This window comes from Phyllobates terribilis, unplaced genomic scaffold (genome assembly GCF_046119375.1).
Source record: "Phyllobates terribilis strain yellow unplaced genomic scaffold, ASM4611937v1 Scaffold_1__5_contigs__length_1240528914, whole genome shotgun sequence".
Classification (NCBI taxonomy): Eukaryota; Metazoa; Chordata; class Amphibia; order Anura; family Dendrobatidae; genus Phyllobates; species Phyllobates terribilis.
Window position 1 is genome coordinate 11,690,603 of NW_027362761.1, and position 19,712 is coordinate 11,710,314.

At 48.8% G+C, this 19,712-nt stretch overlaps 1 protein-coding gene across 1 annotated transcript in view; it reads left to right on the forward strand.

The window, feature by feature from the left end:
* Positions 1-19,712, forward strand: part of LOC141165509 (proprotein convertase subtilisin/kexin type 4-like) — a 707,768-nt gene that overhangs the window by 679,103 nt on the left and 8,953 nt on the right. Inside the window, exons 11-13 of the mRNA XM_073651166.1 lie at positions 12,873-12,990; positions 13,105-13,284; positions 13,359-13,483. Coding sequence (XP_073507267.1) covers positions 12,873-12,990; positions 13,105-13,284; positions 13,359-13,483 — 423 coding nt within the window. The remainder of the gene's footprint in view (positions 1-12,872; positions 12,991-13,104; positions 13,285-13,358; positions 13,484-19,712) is intronic.

Here is a 19,712-nt window from a genome sequence, read left to right on the forward strand (position 1 = left end):
TCTGGTTCGTCAGCTTCATCTTCCTACGCAACAGCTTGTTCGTTCCCTGGTTGTTGCCTCAATTGATGGACAATCCTTGGCGAAGCCTATTTGTTATGTCACACTGCCTGTCCCCCTTCAATTTGGTACCCAACACTCTGAAAGAATTTCTTTTTTGGTTCTACCTAGCGCTGTAGACACTATTGTTCTAAGTCTTCCATGGTTCCATTTACAGCTGGTTGTTGACTGGTCCACCAGTCAGGTGCTTCAATGAGGATCATTGTGTTCCACAGGCTGCCTCTCCAAAGTCGTGCCCAAGTCCCCACCTTCTTTGCCTTTAGTCCTGCCTTCCCTGCCTGAGACTTGTAACCTGGCTGAGGTGGTGGAAGTACTTCTGTCCCTGTAGGTGGTTTCTCTCCGGATAAGGCCTCCTCTATTAGGAGGAGAAGAGTCCTGTCCTCGGGACATAAACCCAATCCATCCCAGGGTGTTTGGAATGTTATGCTTGCCTGTCCACAAGATGCTAATGGTAGTGAGTCCTTTAGGAGCAAGCCTGCCGAAAATATTTGCACCCCTACCATTCCTCGGCTATCTGCCCAAAAAAGTGAGGGGCATAACGGGGGAGTACTGGCATGGTGGCAGCTTGCAAATTCTCTTGGCGCCTCCCTACTCACTATGGTCACTGCACGACTTCTCAGTATGTTGCTTCCATTGGCCTAAGGGTGGTATGGCTGGTCTCTGCTGGAATTTAACCCTGCTGTGTTCTGCAGAGATTAGGTTCCCCAGACTATGCCGTTTTGGCAGGTTTTACACTAGGCAGCTCCACCCTCCACTTTAGGCTCAAACGTTGGTTTGAGCCTGTTTGTTCAGCTAGTGTCCCTTTTGTGCTTCATGTGTTTGTTCCTTCCATCCTTCATGTACTCATCCTGTCTGACCTCTCTGCTCCTGACCTCTGCTACGAATCCTGAACCTGTGCTGCCTGCCCCAACCTCGGACTGTCTGACCACTTTTGTCTTTGCTCCACCTGTACTGCATACCTGTGCCTCTAACTCTACGGTTATGCCCCTCCAGTATCTGGAATACTGTGTCCAGTTCAGGGCACCACATTTTAAAAAAGACATTGAAAAACTGGAGCAAGTTCAGAGAAGAGCAACCAGGATGGTGAGTGGACTGCAAAGTATGTCATACGAGGAACCGTTAAAGGATCTGGAAATGTTTAGCTTGCAAAAAAGAAGGCCAAGAGGATAAGAGTCTTAATAGCTGTCCACAAATATCAGAAGGGATGTCCGTATAGAGGGATCATCCTTATTCTCACTTGCATGTGGAAATACAAGAAGCAATGGAATGAAATTGACAGGGAGAAGACAGATTAGATTTTAGGAAAAAGTTTTTGACAGCGAGGGTGATCAATGAGTGGAACAGGCGTCCACAAGAGGTGGTGAGTTCTCCTTCAATGGAAGTCTTCAAACAGAGGCTGAACAGACATCTGTCTGAGATGGTTTAGTGAATCCTGCATTGAGCAGGCGGTTGGACACGATGACCCTGGAGGTCCCTTCCAACTCTAACATTTTTATGATTCTATAGCACAGTGGGTTGCATTCGCCCGCCAGCGTAACACATACTCAATAGAGCAGGGACTAGCACAGCCCCTGAAACTTATGTCACTGATAACGCTTCCTTTCAGGGTCAAAAATGAGGCTGTGGCAGTGACTGCGGCCTCTGCCCCCTGATAGTGTCTTGTTTGAGTATTGTAGCTTGCATTTGGGATTCTTAACCCCATTTACGACCTTGGACGTATCCATACATCCAGGTTGGTAGGTTCTTAACTACCTTGGACGTATGGATACGTTATATCTTTAATGCGGTGGTCGCATTAAGGTGCCTGCTGATTCCCTCAGCATGGCACATGGAGCCGTAGTCCCGGGGGGGGGGGGTGGAAATGCCCCCCCCCCCCTGCAACTATGATCGCTGTGATTGGTTATTCAATTCTGAACTGCCAATCACCGCATTTTTCAGTGTTTCAGGCAATCAGATTGCCTGAAACACTGATGGTCCAGCCTATAATCCTTGCTGTAAGAGCACTGATCATAGGCTGGAGACTAGCAACGCCAGCGTCACCAGGGCCAGTTCTGAGTGGTGCGATTGGATGATGATGTCGATCGCACCAATCAGAGTGCACAATTGTGGTCTGACCCCACAATGACCGCTCTGAATTTCCTTATTCCGGCTTGGGAACGTTGCAGAGTGTTCATTGTTCTGATCTGCCATGCTGTGCTGGGCCTTGTGGTGCCAAAGACTTTTTCAAGCCTGTGCCATCACTGCTGGTGTTCGTGCTGCTGCTGAAGAAGAAAGAAGACGTTCCTGATCCCTCCCTGACCTGTTCCTGATCTTTCCTAATGCACCACAATCTCCCTCTTCCCCCTTTTAACCCCTTTTCCCCCCTCTCACACCATCCTCTGCACTCCCTCCCCCTTCTGCTGCAGAGTGCTGGTCAGTACTTGATCGCTCGATTTTTGGCAGTTTTTTTCTTTTTTGTGTGTCCTGCAGCCGCCGAGCGCTGATCAGTGACACAAATCACTGATCCGCACTCGTTTTTTTCCATAACTATTTTTTCTCCCCTCCCACCCTCTTTACACCACTCTGTGTGTGCATTCAACAGCTGCCTAGCCACCGATCAGATGCACATCACTGATTGGCACCTGTGCTTGCTTTTGGCAGACTTTTTTTTTCCTGTCAATTTTTTTATAACTGTTTTACACCACATCCATGCGTGCATCCTACAGTCGTCGAGCGCTGGTCAGTGACCAACATCACTGACTTGTTATTTTGTTTTATTTTTTTGTGTGAAAAAAGAATTGAGTAAAAAATTATTTTAGATGAATTGATTGGATTAGATGAGGGACAGTAAAAATGTACTGTAGTAATTGTCTATTATAGTATTTTTTACTGACTTGAGTTGGGGTTAGTGTCAGCGCAGAAAAAAAAAGAATCATATCCGTGCGTGCGTCATCAGTGATCAACCTGTGGTTGTTACTTTTTTAGTTTTATCTTTTTCTTTCTAGATTCTTTTTTTCTGTTTTTTTCTCTTCTAAATAAAAAAAAGTTTACACACACACACACACACACACACACCTGAATAAAACTTGCTACACACACAAACGCCACATGCGTGAAAAAATGTCCCACTCGTTCCAATCACTGTATTCAGCGGAGGATGCATACGCCTTCCATGCTTCCGACACGGGTGGTGAGGAGCAGGATCCCACCTTCCTTTATTTTTTTTTCCCCCTCCTCCTCTTCCTCAAGTGATCCTGAACCACCATGCAGTCGCCCCAGGACAGAAAATGAACCAGGACCCACTGTTGTTGACCCTGTATGGACCTCAACCCCCGAAGATTATGAGCCACTGATTCTTGATTTTGTGGCACAATCAAGAATCAAATTTGACACCACCAGCCTCACAGAAATATACTTTTTCAAAGTTTGTTTCTCTGAGGATTTTGTAAACCTAATGGTGGACCCCTGTAGATGCAGTAGAAATTATGACGTTTTGGGGCCTGGTCCTTCACATGAGGTTAATGAAGAAGCCAGAACTTAGGCAATATTGGCGTGTTGATGTTTTTTATAACACACCACTGTTCCACATTGGTATGACCCATAAACTATTTGAGGCAATCCAAAAAATTTTGCATTCCAGTGATAATGCACAATGTCCTTCCCGAGATGACCCCATTTTTGTCTTTTCAAAGTTTGGCCGGTCATTGCACACTTGAGCAACGAGATTGATGAGGTGTACAATCCCCAAAGGAACATCTGCGTGGATCAGTCCCTAATACATTTCAAGGTCTCAAATTTCGGCAATACCTACCTAGTAAGAGGGCCAGGTACACAATTAAGCTCTACAAACTGTGAAAGTACCCAAGGGTTTAAAGTTTTTGATGGGAAGGACACCTGAATGCCCCTTGTCTTTGAACGGAGTGGGAAAATTGTGTGGGATTTGGTGCACCCACTGCTGGGTCAAGGTTATCACCTCTATGTAGATAACTTTTATACCAACATCCCACTCTTCAAGTAACTCTCTGCGCGATCTACCGCAGCATGCGGTACTGTCCGCAAAAATCAGAGAGGCCTCCGTAAGACACTAATTGGTCAGCTGCTCAGAAAGGGTGAGAGCAGAGCCCTATGTAGCAACAACATGCTGTGGTGGTCAAGGACAAGAGGGTTGTGCTTTTCTTGACCACCATACATAGTGATGGCAGCACCCCCACCACTGTACAAGGTACCTCTACACAGCTCCACAAACCGCACTGTGTACTGGGGTACAACAAGAGTATGGGGGGAGTTGATCTCTCTGATAAAGTCCTCCAGCCGTACAGTGCCATGAGAAAAGCCAAGGTGTGGTACAAGAAGCTGGCCATGCACATTGTACAGATGGCAATGTACAATGCTTACATGCGATCACAATGTGCAGGCCAGACCGGTACTTTGTACCTTCAGTTCCAGGAGGTAGTGATCAAGGCCCTAAACTTTGGAGATCAGGAAGGAGCGGGCCCCAGTACTTCCAGAACTGAAGGTGCTCGTTTCTTAACAGGCCAACATTTTCCCAGGGAGGTCCCTCAAAGCACAAAGAAAGTGTAGTGCCGGCGTCCCTGCCCTCTGCTAGGCAGGGACGCTGTTCCCCTCACCGCTCTGCTCCGTGCCCGGCGTCCCTCTCCCGCTCTGCTGGCAGCGCGCGCTCCTTCCCGGCCACTGTGCTTAGGGCGCGCGCGCGCGCCCTCCCTCCCTCTTAAAGGGGCCGCGCGCGCCGTCCTAAGGAGTCCCCGGCCAATGGCCGGAGGACTTTACCATATATAAGGCACCTCCTCCAAAATGGAGGTGCCCGAGCAATGTTGTTGCACCGTTCTACTCTGCTTCAGCCCTCAGGTCCCATTGCCAGTTACCTGCCAGATTCCTGCCAGCTTGCTGTCCTAATCCTGCCTGATTTCCTGTTACCTGCCTGCCTGCCTGAGGTCCGACGGTCTGTCTTACAACTCCGGTCAGTCTGTCTAAGGACCAACTTGCCCGCTCACCTGGGAGCGCACATCAGCTACCTGCCTGCTTGCCTGAGGTCCGACGGTCTGCCTTACAACTCCGGTCAGTCTGTCTATGGACCAGCTTGCCCGCTCACCTGGGAGCGCTTCTCCGCTACCTGCCTGCTTGCCTGCCCGGAGGCTCCGCTGTCACGTGCTGTGACCACCAGCTATTCCAGACTCTTGCCCACTCACCTGGGAGCGCTTCTCCACTACCTGCCTGCTTGCCTGCCCGGGGGTTCCGCTGTCACGTGCTGGGACCACCAGCTATTCCAGAGACTCTTGCCCGCTCACCTGGGAGCGCTTCTCCGCTACCTGCCTGCTTGCCTACCTGGAGGCTCCGCCGTCACGTGCTGTGACCACCTGCTATTCCAGAGACTCTCGCTTGCTCACCTGGGAGCACACATCCTCCATCTGCCTTGCTAGCCTACCTGGAGGTTCAGCCATCACAGGTCGTACCTACCCTTTACCTAGAGACTGCCCCGGTCACTTGCCGTGACCTCCAGCCCGTTCTTCCAGAGACTGCCCCGGTCACTTGCCGTGACCTCCAGCCCGTTCTTCCAGAGACTGCCCTGATCACTTGCCGTGACCTCCTGCCCGTACACCCAGAGACTGTCCCGGTCACCTGCTGTGACTGCCTGCCTGGTCGCCACCCGCTCCCTTACAAGGACCGCTCCCTTGTATAGTAGCCCAGAGGTTCCGCCTCCCAGACCCGTTACAGTTTGCTCGGGCCATGGAACCCGGTGGCACCCAAGCTCCCTCGCTCTCGGACCTGTGTCATGAACTGTCCCGTCAAAGGTCCCAACAGGAGTCCATCCTGGGTCACCTGCGGAATGTCAATACTCGCCTGGACACTCTGACTGTTCCACCAACAACCTCCGCCAGTGCCATGTCTCGCAATCCGGCAGCTCCGCTGTCCACTAACACCATGATATCCTACCCCGGACCTCGGCTTTCTGCACCTCCTCGCTTCGGAGGCGACTCAGCCCAGGCTCGGGGCTTCATAAATCAGTGCACCCTGCACTTTGAACTATTGTCCCACCAGTTTAACTCCGACCGAGCCAAAATTGCATTCATCATGTCCCATCTCACCGGGGAGGCCCTGGCCTGGCTAAATCCTCTATGGGAGAGAGGAGACCCCCTGGTGTCCAACTTGCCTGCTTTTCTCACGGCCTTCCGGAAAGTCTTCGACGAACCCGGACGGAAGACCTCATCCGCATCATCGTTGCTACGCCTCCGTCAGGAAAGTCTCACCGTGGGTCAATATGCCATACGGTTCCGTACCCTTGCCTCGGAGCTGGCCTGGGATAACGACGCTCTGGTTTCCGTCTTCTGGGAGGGTCTGTCCGGCCGTATTAAAGATGAACTTGCCGGTCGGGACATTCCTACCACTCTCGATGACCTAATAACTCTTGCCACCCGAATTGACCTACGGTTCCAGGAGCGTGCCAGAGAGGTCACCCGTGAGAGGAGGTTACCACGTCTAGCTCCTACTTTTCAGAAACCAGTCACTCCTTCTGTCTCTAACCAGGTACACCCTCCTGAGCCTATGCAGGTCGACCAGACCAAGATGGTCAAGACCCGTCAGGACTTACGCCGTGCCGAGGGGACCTGCTTCTACTGTGGCAGTAAGGAGCACCGGATCCGTGCCTGCCCGGAGAGGTTGGGAAACGCCTGTGTCTAGGTTTGCTCAGAGAGGTCCACCTAGACAAGAATAAATCCTCTCCATCCCTGCTGTTGTCAGTTTCAATCGTCTACGGGGAGAACCGTTATTTCGAACTAGCCCAACTGGACTCTGGAGCAGCCGGGAATCTTATTTCACAGTCCCTGGTAGAGAAATACCGCATCCCCACCAAACCTCTTGCTGTACCCTTGTTTGTTGCTGCCGTGGATGGGGGGCTCTTACCACGCCCTATCCAACTCATCACCGAATCCATTACTCTGCAGGTGGGAATGCTGCATTCTGAAAGTATCTCCTTCCATGTTCTGCCTGGACTCTCTCACGCCCTCTTGCTAGGCCTACCTTGGCTCCAGAAACATGCACCCGTTCTTGACTGGCAGACCGGAGAAGTCCTTCGCTGGGGACAGGGCTGCCATAAGACCTGTTTGGTTCCCGTTCATCCCGTCCGTCCTTCTCCTACCCCAGCTAATCTACCTGGACTTCCGATTCCTTATTGGTCTTATGCTGATGTCTTTAATAAAAAGGAGGCAGAGACACTACCCCCTCATAGACCATACGACTGCCCTATCGACCTGTTACCTGGTACTTCTCCTCCCCGTGGGCGTATTTATCCATTATCCGCTGCTGAGACCCGGTCGATGTCCGAATATATTGAGGAGAATCTGGCCAGGGGATTCATCCGGAAATCTACCTCCCCGGCGGGAGCAGGCTTCTTTTTCGTCAAAAAGAAGGACGGCTCTCTCCGTCCCTGTATAGACTATAGAGGCCTTAACCAGATCACGGTGAAGAATAAGTACCCTCTTCCGCTCATTCCGGAGTTATTTGATCGTCTGAGGGGGGCTAGAATCTTCACCAAACTGGACCTCCGTGGGGCGTACAACCTGGTTCGTATCCGTCAGGGGGATGAATGGAAGACGGCATTCAACACCCGGGACGGCCACTATGAATATCTGGTAATGCCCTTTGGCCTCTGTAACGCTCCTGCCGTCTTTCAAGAGTTGGTCAATGACATCTTCCGGGACCTTCTCTACTCCTGCGTAGTGGTGTACCTGGACGACATCTTGGTCTTCTCTCCGGATCTCCAGACTCACCGGAGGGATGTTCGTCAGGTCCTGCTCAGGCTCAGGCAGAACCATCTCTACGCTAAATATGAGAAGTGCCTCTTTGAGCAGACCTCGCTTCCGTTTCTGGGCTACATTATCTCTCAGACCGGCCTACAAATGGATCCTGAGAAACTGTCTGCCATCGAGAAATGGCCCCGACCAGAGGGGTTGAAGGCTATTCAACGGTTCCTGGGCTTCGCCAACTATTACCGCCTCTTCATCCCGCACTTCTCTTCCCGGACTGCCCCAATTTCCGCGCTCACCCGTAAGGGTACTAATCCCAAAGAGTGGCCGCCCGAAGCAGAGGAGGCCTTTCTTTCCCTAAAACAGGCCTTCTCTTCCGCCCCGGTGCTGCATCGCCCGGACGGCAACAAGCAGTTCTTCCTGGAAGTTGACGCCTCCTCCTCTGGAGCCGGAGCGGTACTTACTCAAAAATCATCTTCCGGGAGAATGGTAACTTGTGGCTTCTTCTCCAAACTCTTCTCCTCTTCTGAGCGCAACTATTCCATAGGAGACCGAGAGTTATTGGCCATCAAGCTGGCGTTGGAGGAGTGGCGTTACCTACTCGAGGGGGCTCTTCATCCGGTAATAATTTACACTGACCACAAGAACTTGGCTTACCTCCAGCATGCCCAGAGACTTAACCCGCGCCAAGCCCGGTGGTCCTTGTTTTTTGCTCGCTTTCATTTTGTTTTTCATTTTCGCCCGGCTGACAAAAACGTCAAAGCAGACGCCTTGTCCCGATCCTTTCTGGTGTCCGATCTCGAGGAAGAACCTAAACATATCATCGATCCCGCCAGAGTAATGCAGGTGGCTCCCGTGAGTCTAAATCGTCTCCCTCCCGGTAAGACGTTTGTTTCAGTACCTGATCGGGAGAAGATCCTACACTGGGGCCATTCGTCTAAACTAGCTGGCCACGCCGGTCAGAAAAAGACCCTCAAGCTTATTGCCCGACACTATTGGTGGCCTACCCTGCACAAGGACATAATAGACTTTGTTTCTGCCTGTGTGTCCTGCGCCCGCAACAAAGTCCCGAGACATCTGCCAGCCGGACGCCTCCTTCCGCTTCCTGTACCTGCTGCCCCCTGGCAGCATATAGCAATGGACTTTATAACTGATCTCCCCGTCTCTGCCGGTTGTACGGTCATTTGGGTGGTCGCTGACCACTTTTCCAAGATGGCTCACTTTATTCCCCTGACAGGCCTTCCGTCTGCACCCGAGCTGGCTAAAGACTTTATCCGCCACATCTTCCGTCTTCATGGCCTGCCCCTCCACATCGTGTCGGATCGTGGGGTACAGTTCACCTCACGTTTCTGGAGAGCCACTTGTAAACTACTAGACGTCACCCTGGACTTCTCTTCCGCTTACCACCCACAGTCCAATGGTCAAGTGGAGCGGATCAATCAGAACCTGACCAGTTACCTCCGGCACTTCGTTAATGCCCACCATTCTGACTGGGTGGATCTCCTACCATGGGCCGAGTTCTCTTATAATAATCACGAGAGCGAATCCTCCTCCAAATCCCCGTTTTTTGTAGTCTTTGGTCAGCATCCTCGGATTCCTTTTCCTGTCTCCACCTCTGTGGACAACCCGGCTGCGGAATCTCTCGTTAGCAAATTTTCCTCCATATGGGAGAGTACCCGGTCCGCACTCCTTCTGTCATCCGAGCGTATGAAAAGACACGCTGACAAAAAACGCCTGGATCCTCCACAATTTCGTCCAGGAGATAAAGTCTGGCTCTCATCTAAATATGTTCGACTCAAGATACCTTCTTACAAGTTAGGGCCTCGGTTCATCGATCCTCTGGAGGTCATCAGTCAGATCAACCCGGTGGCCTATAAATTGAAACTCCCGGCCAACTTACGGATCCCTAACTCCTTCCATGTATCTCTCCTCAAACCCGTGGTGCTTAACTCTTTTTCCAAGTCTACAGGTACGCCTCCTGCTCCGGTTTCTGCTGAGGACGAGTTTGAGGTAGAGAACATTCTTGCCACCAAAAGGGTAAGAGGAAAGACCTTTTTTCTGGTAGATTGGAAGGGGTTTGGTCCTGAGGAGAGAACGTGGGAGCCCCGGGAGAACATCCATGCCCCTCTCATCCTAGCTAAATTTCTATCTGGCCTAAAAAAGGGGGGGGTACTGTAGTGCCGGCGTCCCTGCCCTCTGCTAGGCAGGGACGCTGTTCCCCTCACCGCTCTGCTCCGTGCCCGGCGTCCCTCTCCCGCTCTGCTGGCAGCGCGCGCTCCTTCCCGGCCACTGTGCTTAGGGCGCGCGCGCGCCCTCCCTCCCTCTTAAAGGGGCCGCACGCGCCGTCCTAAGGAGTCCCCGGCCAATGGCCGGAGGACTTTACCATATATAAGGCACCTCCTCCAAAATGGAGGTGCCCGAGCAATGTTGTTGCACAGTTCTACTCTGCTTCAGCCCTCAGGTCCCGTTGCCAGTTACCTGCCAGTTACCTGCCAGATTCCTGCCAGCTTGCTGTCCTAATCCTGCCTGATTTCCTGTTACCTGCCTGCCTGCCTGAGGTCCGACGGTCTGTCTTACAACTCCGGTCAGTCTGTCTAAGGACCAACTTGCCCGCTCACCTGGGAGCGCACATCAGCTACCTGCCTGCTTGCCTGAGGTCCGACGGTCTGCCTTACAACTCCGGTCAGTCTGTCTATGGACCAGCTTGCCCGCTCACCTGGGAGCGCTTCTCCGCTACCTGCCTGCTTGCCTGCCCGGAGGCTCCGCTGTCACGTGCTGTGACCACCAGCTATTCCAGACTCTTGCCCGCTCACCTGGGAGCGCTTCTCCACTACCTGCCTGCTTGCCTGCCCGGGGGTTCCGCTGTCACGTGCTGGGACCACCAGCTATTCCAGAGACTCTTGCCCGCTCACCTGGGAGCGCTTCTCCGCTACCTGCCTGCTTGCCTACCTGGAGGCTCCGCCGTCACGTGCTGTGACCACCTGCTATTCCAGAGACTCTCGCTTGCTCACCTGGGAGCACACATCCTCCATCTGCCTTGCTAGCCTACCTGGAGGTTCAGCCATCACAGGTCGTACCTACCCTTTACCTAGAGACTGCCCCGGTCACTTGCCGTGACCTCCAGCCCGTTCTTCCAGAGACTGCCCCGGTCACTTGCCGTGACCTCCAGCCCGTTCTTCCAGAGACTGCCCTGATCACTTGCCGTGACCTCCTGCCCGTACACCCAGAGACTGTCCCGGTCACCTGCTGTGACTGCCTGCCTGGTCGCCACCCGCTCCCTTACAAGGACCGCTCCCTTGTATAGTAGCCCAGAGGTTCCGCCTCCCAGACCCGTTACAGAAAGGAAGGTCGCAAAAGAGGGTGCTGAGTGTGTTACAGAAGGGGGATATAAAAGGACACCACTTATCAATGCGACACCAGCCCCGACAAACCTGACCTGTGTATAAAAGAATGCTTCAAACTGCACCACACATCCATGGGCTACTAAATTAATTTCTGACTTGTGCAACTCATTATGCCAACCTGACGAACACTACACAAGTCACTTATGTCAACCTGATGCACTCTACACAACTTGCATATGCCACTACATTATAGAATTCACATACCAGGAAACAGTAGATCAGTTCCAAAATGGAGTTACTTGTGGGGGTTTCCACTGTTTAGGCACATCAGGGACTCTTGAAGTGAGGCATGACGCCCGCTGACCATTCCATCAAAGTCTGCATTCCAAAACATTACTCCTTCCCTTCCGAGCCCTGCCGTGCGCACAAACAGTAATTTTCCTCCACAAATGGGGCATCAGCGTACTTAGAAGAAAATTGACCTCAAAATCTGTTGTGCAATTTCTCCTGTTACCCTTGTGAAAATAAAAAAAAAATTGGGGCTAAAATTTAGTTTTTGTTGCAAAAATGTGTTTTGTCTTTGTTTTTTTGTTTTTTTAAATTTTCATAATTCAACATTATAATTTTTTGTGATGCAGATAAATTCCTTGGGGGGTCTAGTTTCCAAAATAGTGTCACTTGTGGGGGGTTTCCACTGTTTAGGCAGATCAGGGGCTCTCCAAATGCGACATGGTGTCTGCTAATGATTCCAGACAATTTTGCGTTCAAATGCTGCGCCTTCCCTTCCGTGCCCTGCCGTGTACCCAAACAGTGGTTTTCCACCGCATATGGAGTATTGGCATGCTCAGGAGAAATTGTACAACAATCTCATGTTACCCTTGTGAATTTTGTGAAAAAAAGTTAAATGTTAATTTTTTTTCCCTTCTACATTGCTTCAATTTCTGTGAAGCACCTGAAGGGTTAACAAACTTATTGAATGTGGTTTTGAGGGGTGCCGTTATAAAATACAAAAAAGTGACACTATTCTTATGTCATATAGACCCCTAAAAGTCATGTCAAATGGGATGTGGCCCCTAAAAAATCTAAAAAAATGGTTATGTAAATTTTGTTGGAAAATGAGAAATCTTTGGTCAACTTTTAACCCATATAACTTCCTATAAAAAAATCTTAGTTTAAAAATTGTGCTGATGTAAAGTAGACATATGGGAAATGTTATTTGTTAACTATTTTGTATGACATAACTTTGATTTAAAAGCATAAAAATGAAGTCTGAAAATTTGCAAAATTTCTGCCCAATTTCTGTTTTTTTTCACAAATGAATGCAAGTCAGATTGAATAAATTTTACCACTATCATGAAGAACAATATGTCATGAAAAAAACTGTCGGATCCGTTGGAGCGTTAGTTATCGCCTCGTAAAATGACACTCGTCAGAATTGTAAAATTTGGCCTGGTCATGAAGGTGAAAACAGGCTTTGGGAGAGGGGGGAGTAGGGGTGTAAAGGGGTTCAATAAAGAGTCCTCAAAATGTGAATAAGTAAAAAATAAAAATAAAGCTGTTAGATTAGAAAACAGTAGGGACTTTTTTAATGAAAGTATATTAGAAAAGCTATTTGATTATTACAATGGATGGTCATTTAGGATTAAAATCAATATTCGTCTTGGATCACCCCTTTAACAGAAAATGAATGAGTTGTAACATGTAATATGTAACAATTCTTTTTGTTTTTGAGTGAGCCACCTTTTTGGTTATGGACTTTTGAATGCTGGAAAATTGATGGACCTAGCTCTAAAGTGGGAAACTACACGTCCTCAGAGAATGTGCTTGGTGAAGCTTGTGAGTAGTCCTCAGTAAGTGTCAATGTGTCTTATATTGATCTGCTATCCCTGACTAAAATCTATGTTTATTGTCTTAAATTGCGGTATTGGTTAGTCTTTTGTGATTATTCCTTTTCTTTCTTATAGAAGAGTAACCTCACATCTTGTAGTAAGCCGCAATATCAGTGGCTGCTCAGGAAGACCAAACTATGTCAGGTCTCTTGAGCATGTGCAAGCCCAAATCTCCCTCAGCTATAGCCGCAGGGGTGATCTTGAAATCTCCCTCACCAGCCCTATGGGTACACGTTCTGTGCTTGTGGCATTGAGGTAAACTTGTAACATTAATAGAAATGCTAAGTTATCAAAGCTTAATACGTCTAAGATGTGTCTCAATTTTCTAGACCATATGATACCAGTTCTGCAGGGTATCAAAACTGGTCCTTCATGAGTACACACACATGGGATGAAAATCCACGAGGCACATGGACCCTTGAACTGGTGAACAAAGGAGACCCCCGAAACACAGGTTGGTGTAACTTGTATTCTTACAAATAGAGATGTTTTGTAAATACAAAAAGTTAACCCCTTCATGACATTTGACATAACTGTACGTCCTGTCAAATTATGTCATGGGAACCTCCGGTCATTATGTCTGAAGACACTGTGATCAGGTAAAGTTGTCTGCTGAACACCTGTACTCATTGCCACAGGGGGGTTGTCCGTCCCACCCCCCCCCACACACACACACACACACCTCCCCCGCAACAGCGATCGTTGTGATTGGCTGTTCAATTCTGAACAGCCAGTCACAGCAATTTCAATGTTTAAGCAAATAAGAGTGCCTGAAACATTGATGTCCAGGTATGATCAGTGCTATGACAGCACTGATCATAGGCTGTGCTAGGTAACGGCAGCGGCAGCGCCCCCATGCTGATTGGTCATTCATCGTCCGACTGCACCAATCTGTGATTAAGAGGGCAGTTTAAACTGTCAATGACCGCTCTGTACCACCTTGCTCCAGTTTGGAGAAGTGTACAGAGCAATCATTGTATCATTCTGCTGCTCACGTACTGTGACTTGTGGTGCCACTGCCTTTTTCCAAACTGTGCCATCACTTTTGCTGCTGCTACTGATTTAAGACTTGAAGAACTGTAGATAGAAGTTCCTCCTGACCTGTTCCTGCTTGTTTGTAATCCCTCTCTTCCACTCCCCCCCTTCAACCACCTCCCTAACCCCTTCCCAAAACACTTTTCTGCTGTTGAGCGCTAATCAGTATTTGATCGCTTGACTTTTACCATTTTTTTTTGTATGATCTCTGTGCAGCTGCTGAGCACTGATCAGTGACACACGTCACTGACATTTGGTTGTTTTTTTTTTCTATAGTGTAGTTTCAGAATTTTAGTGGAAATTGTTTTTGTTTTTTTTTATTTCACCAAACTATTATATTCTCCTTTTTTTTTTATCTTTTTATTTCTAGACTTTTATTCCATTCTTTTTTTTTCCTTTCTTGAATTTTAATTCAATAAATAGCTTTACACCAAACACACACCTGAATAAAATTTAGTTTTCCAACACACAAAAAAACCCTATAGACACACACCACCAGCGTGAAAAATAAAATGTTCCACTCTTCCTAAAAATTGTTCTAGCCCATAGAATATGGAAAAGCGGCACTCGCCAATTCGCAAAAATATTCCTTTTGTGCTTGTTCAAAAAAACATCAGGCGTGCAGGGGTACGTGCAAGACTATGGCCATTTCACTTTCTTTCAATGCGTCGTAGTGAGAGGTGACGTAAAACTACTTCCTATATGTACGATAAACCTATCCAACATTATCATTACATAGTTATAAGATAGACAATCATGCAAAAAATGCAATATTATAAAAACACTGACAGTTCTTAATGACATAGAATGATCTAACGGCCCTAGGCATTTAAGTGAATAATCCATCTGGCTTCTTTTTTCAGCAGTAACATATGGTAACCATCACCTTGCAGAGGGTAGTTAACTTTTTCCAAACCTGCAAAACATAGTTTGTGGATTGGAACATTTCAAATGAGACATAAGGAGCTTGTGTGTAGTGATGCCCAAATATTTCAGCATCCACGATCAGAAAAAGACGACTGTTGGGAATGGCAATTAGTGTCTCAAGGGGTAGATGATGAGGAAACACAGTTGCCCACAAGTGATGATGTTGAGTCAACTAGTGATGGGCGAACCCGTGACTCTTCAGGTTCGGCTGGTTCAGCCGAACAGTTTATTAAAAGTTCGGGTTCGGGTACCAGAGCAGCACCTGAGCCCAGATCCCATTCATTTGAATGGAGGACCCGAACATCCCTGCTTTCCCATGCTGTTACATCGTTACTGCTGGTTAGAGCACTGTGGGATCACGCTGTCTGATGTCAGCTTTCAGGACGATCAACAACCTGGAAAAGGTTGAACAAATTCCTGAGGATTCAGACTTTTGAAATGGAATCCATAAAGATGATTGTAAAAACTCTCTTCCCAGATTGCCTTATGACAGTCTTGGACCTGAAGGACTCATATTATCATATTCCCATGCACATGCACCAGGATCACCAAAAGTTCCTCGGGGTAGCGATTTCCATAAAGGGGATGACCAGGCACTTTCAGTACACAGCCTTTCCATTCAGTCTAGCAATAGCTCCCTGTGTATTTACCAAACTGATTGTGGAAGTAATGGCGCAACTGCGGGAGAAAGACGTTCTGATTATTCCTTATCCAGATGATTGTAAGCAACTCAGTCCAGCACTGCAGAAATCAGTTGGTAGGGGTCATGACTTCTTTAATAGACTTGGGATGGCTCTTAATTTTAAAGACAAAACTTGGGCCAAAAAACATGCAGGAGTTTCTCGGACTCGTATTGGACTCCCAAGAAACAGGACTGTCGCCTTCCAGAAGGAAAAATAGAAAGGATTGGCGGCCAGATATCCCGGGCATTAAAATCACCCTCCATGTCCATGAGGAATGCCATGTCCCTTCTGGGTTCCCTGACCTCTTGTATCCTGGCGTTACTGAGGGCCAAGTTTCACACTAGAGAACTACAATGGGATGTCTTAAGGAACGAGATTTCCCTGGGAGAACTTCTAGAAGGGATAACTATCTTCATAATCTACTCATTCCCTGGGTTGGTGGCTAAATGTAGAGAAGCTGGCCAGGGGCGTTCCTTGGGTAAACAGGATTACTCGAGTGGTGACTACAGATGCAAGCCCCAGGGGTTGGGAGGCCCATCTAAAAAATATAGTCCAGGGGGTTTGGACAGGAGATCAGTTGTCTCATCGAGTATGAATGAATTGTTGGCAGTAGGACGGGCTTTGGGAAAGCTCTTAAATTCCAATCAGGGCAACCATGTAAGGGAGTTTTTGGACAATCAAATAGTGGTGGCTTATCTAAACCATGAAGTTGGAACTCGGTCCAGGCCCTTGATGGAAGGAACAGGCCGCATTTTTCAGGTAGAGAAAGTCAATCTACTGTCACGAACGGCTCTCCACATAAAAGGAAAAGAAAATTACAGAGCAGATTTTGAGCTGAAAATGGTTGAGGCTGTGAGAATGGGTGTTGAAACCAGCAGTATTCAATCAGATTGTGAATATGTGGGGCTTTTCAGTCATAGAACTATTTGCAAACAGTCAAACAAAAGAGTAAATATGTTTTGGTTCCATAGATCCCAGGTGGAGCTCTCTGGTTCTGGATGCCTTCTTGATTCCTTGGAATCACAGTCTGGCATATGTCATTTCCCCAGTTATTTTGATTCCAGCTGTCCTAAGAAAGATCAGGGAGGATAGAGTGAGAGTTATACTTCTGGCCAAGAGGGACATGGTTCTCCTGCTTGTTTGATGTCAGTCACCAACCCCTGGGTACTCCAAGAGGTTCTGGATCTTCTCTCCCAGAGGTCGGTGTATCATCGTCAGGTAGCCAATCTGCATTTGACAGCTTGGAACTTGAGAGGGCGCTTCTGAGGGGCAGCGTTTTTTCTCCTAACTTGATTTCTACCCTACTTCAGAGTAGGAAGGCTGTCACCACTAAATCTTACAGAAAAACCTGGAAGAAGTTTCTCTCCACCTCAGGGGCCAAGGTACAGTAAGGGGTACCAGTTACTGCCATCCTAGAGTTTCTACAGACGTGGTTAGAACAGGGCCTTTTTATAAGTACTCTTAAGGTCCAAGTTTCTGCGTTAGGAGCCCTTTATAATTATGACCTAGCAGGTAATCGTTGGGTTTCCCAGGTTTATTATGGCCGCCTCTAGGTCTAGGCCCATTTTTAGCCCGAAATTACCCCCTTGGGACTTTAATTTGGTTCTGACAGCTTTAACCAACTCTCCATTTGAGCCCTAAGATTCAATATTTCTTAAGATCCTCCCACTTAAGACTGCTCTACTAGTGGCGTTTACATCGACCCTCGGGGTCAGTGACATTCAGGCCCTGTCTGCAGGTCCTACCTTTACACAAGTCCTTGATGATGGGGTCATTCTTAAACCAGTCCCAGCTTATTTACCTAAAGTTGCATCACGTTTTCATAGGTCTCAGGAAGTAGTCCTTCCATACTTTGTTCCAGCCCCAAAAATCCTATGGAAGGGAAGCTTCATACAATAGATGTAAGGTGTCTGCTTCAGTACTTGTCAGCCACACAGATATGGAGGAAGGATAGGTCTCTATTTGTTTGCTTTCAGGGACCTAGAAAGGGGCTCAAGGCCTCAAAATGCACATTAGCAAGGTGGATTAGGGAGGCAATCACTCTAGCCTACTCGTCAAGTGGGAATATCGTTCCAGAAGGATTAAGAGCTCATTCCAGAAGAGCAGTAGCAACCTCCTGGGAGGAAAAATCAGATGTTTCCATAGAGCAAATATGTAAGGCTGGAACATGGTCTTCTCCCTCAACTTTCTCCAAGCACTATCGGTTGGATCTGGCCTCTTCCTCTGAACTCCCCTTTGGGAGAAGAGTTCAGCAGGCTGTGGTCCCTCCCTAAATTTTAATTATCTGCAAGTCTCTCCTTGGTGCTGTCATGGGTGAGCAGAAAGACCTAATTACTTACCGGTAACGGGATTTCTTGGAGCCCATGATCGCACACTTATATTCCCTCCTGTCACGTGTGGGTGAGCGCACTTTTTCAGCAGCAGAAGGGAAGGAAGGGAGACACAAATCCATTACTTAGTGGGTAGGCGGAGCCCCACAGGATAGTTCACCTCAGATTAGAAAAAGTGATGACCGGCCCCTCCAGTATAAAGGCTCCTCCTACTCCCATGTCCTTCAGTCTTTTATCTGAGGTCTCAGAGGATAGTCGCTGCCTCGGCAGCTCCTCAGAAGAGTTTGTTATTTTATATCCAGCGAGACCTGGACCCCCCCGTGGTCTAGAAGTCTCAGGGGGTCTCAGCACTACTGAGACCCCTGACCCTCCCCTGGCGGCTCTTTGTACCCCTTGAGGAGGTCCCCACAGAAGCCTGCCGGCCCCGGGGGATACAGGGCGCTCCCTGGCGGAGACGCACACCACATCTGGGGGTCCCTGCGTGTTCCGCCGTAGGGGTGAGCGAAGGGCCACGGCGCCACACATCCCTGAGGATCCCTGTGGCGTTCAGCCTGGTAAGTGCTCTTTTGTATAAGAGTGCCTTAACGGCTGCGGCAGCAGCCGCCGTTTCTATAAGTGTGACTGCCTGTGTGTTTTTGTCTATTGCAGACGCTGCCTTTACTGGGGGAGCAGAGACTGAGGCCAGTAATGTTTATATGTGGCCCCGCATTGCTTAGCTTCCTGCCGTGTTTCAGGCTGGAAGCTTTTTGTATAAGCGTACATTTTTTCTTTAAGTTTTTGGCTTCCTGCCATCATTGGGGCAGGAAGCTCTCTGTCCAGCGCGCTTTTGTTTGAATAGCTCGGGCTCTGTCGGGGGCGTGGCTTAGCAGGGCGGTGCTTAGCAGGGCGTGGCTTAGCGGGGCGTGGCTTGGCATCTCCTGGCTTCCTGCCGTCATATCTCAGGCAGGAAGCTCTTGGTTTGGACGCGCGCTGTGTCAGTCCCTGCTTCTCCTCCGGCTTCCGTGTTCCATCGGGCACCTCCTGCTCTCTGCTCCCCGTCTACCGCTACACACTCAGGAGGAGCGGTCGCCGCGGTATCGGTGAGTTCCCTCTGCAGAGGTTCCCTGACAGCGTTTTTCACTTTGGCTAACCTGCTAGGGAGACATAGTGAGCGCTACCGCTTCTCTTTTGAAACTATTTACTTCGCTGACCTTGGTAGGCAGTGTAGTATTTTAGTTGCAGTGATATTAACCCCTTCTAAACAGGATGGTTCTTTAGGGTTGTTTTTTCTTTTCCTGGGGAAACACCTTGTGTTTGAGGGCTTCTCCCAGTTGATTAAGTTAAATTATTTGCTCTGCAGCTCTGGGGTAGCTCTCTCTAAGGGTGAGCTTTAACCCTTCAGAGCTTGAGGCATACAAAAAAAAAAAAAGAAAGAGTTTTGAAAACAGGCTGTGCAATTTTCACACTTTTATTTGCCATCCTTATTGTAACATCCTGGCATCTGGTGTGGGTGGCATGTCGGATCAGGGGCCTGGGAGTGCGGACCGCTCTCCTGATCCGTTCCAGGTTCGGTCGCACGCTTCTGATACACCCAGGCCTTCAACGACGTCAAGTTCGACCCTCAGTGATGTTAAGGTGGAGGCGCTCACTCGCTCCATTGATAGTCTTTCTAGTCTCCTGGGTCAGTGGGTGTCAGCTAGATCGCATTTGTCGCCATGAGGTAAAAAGC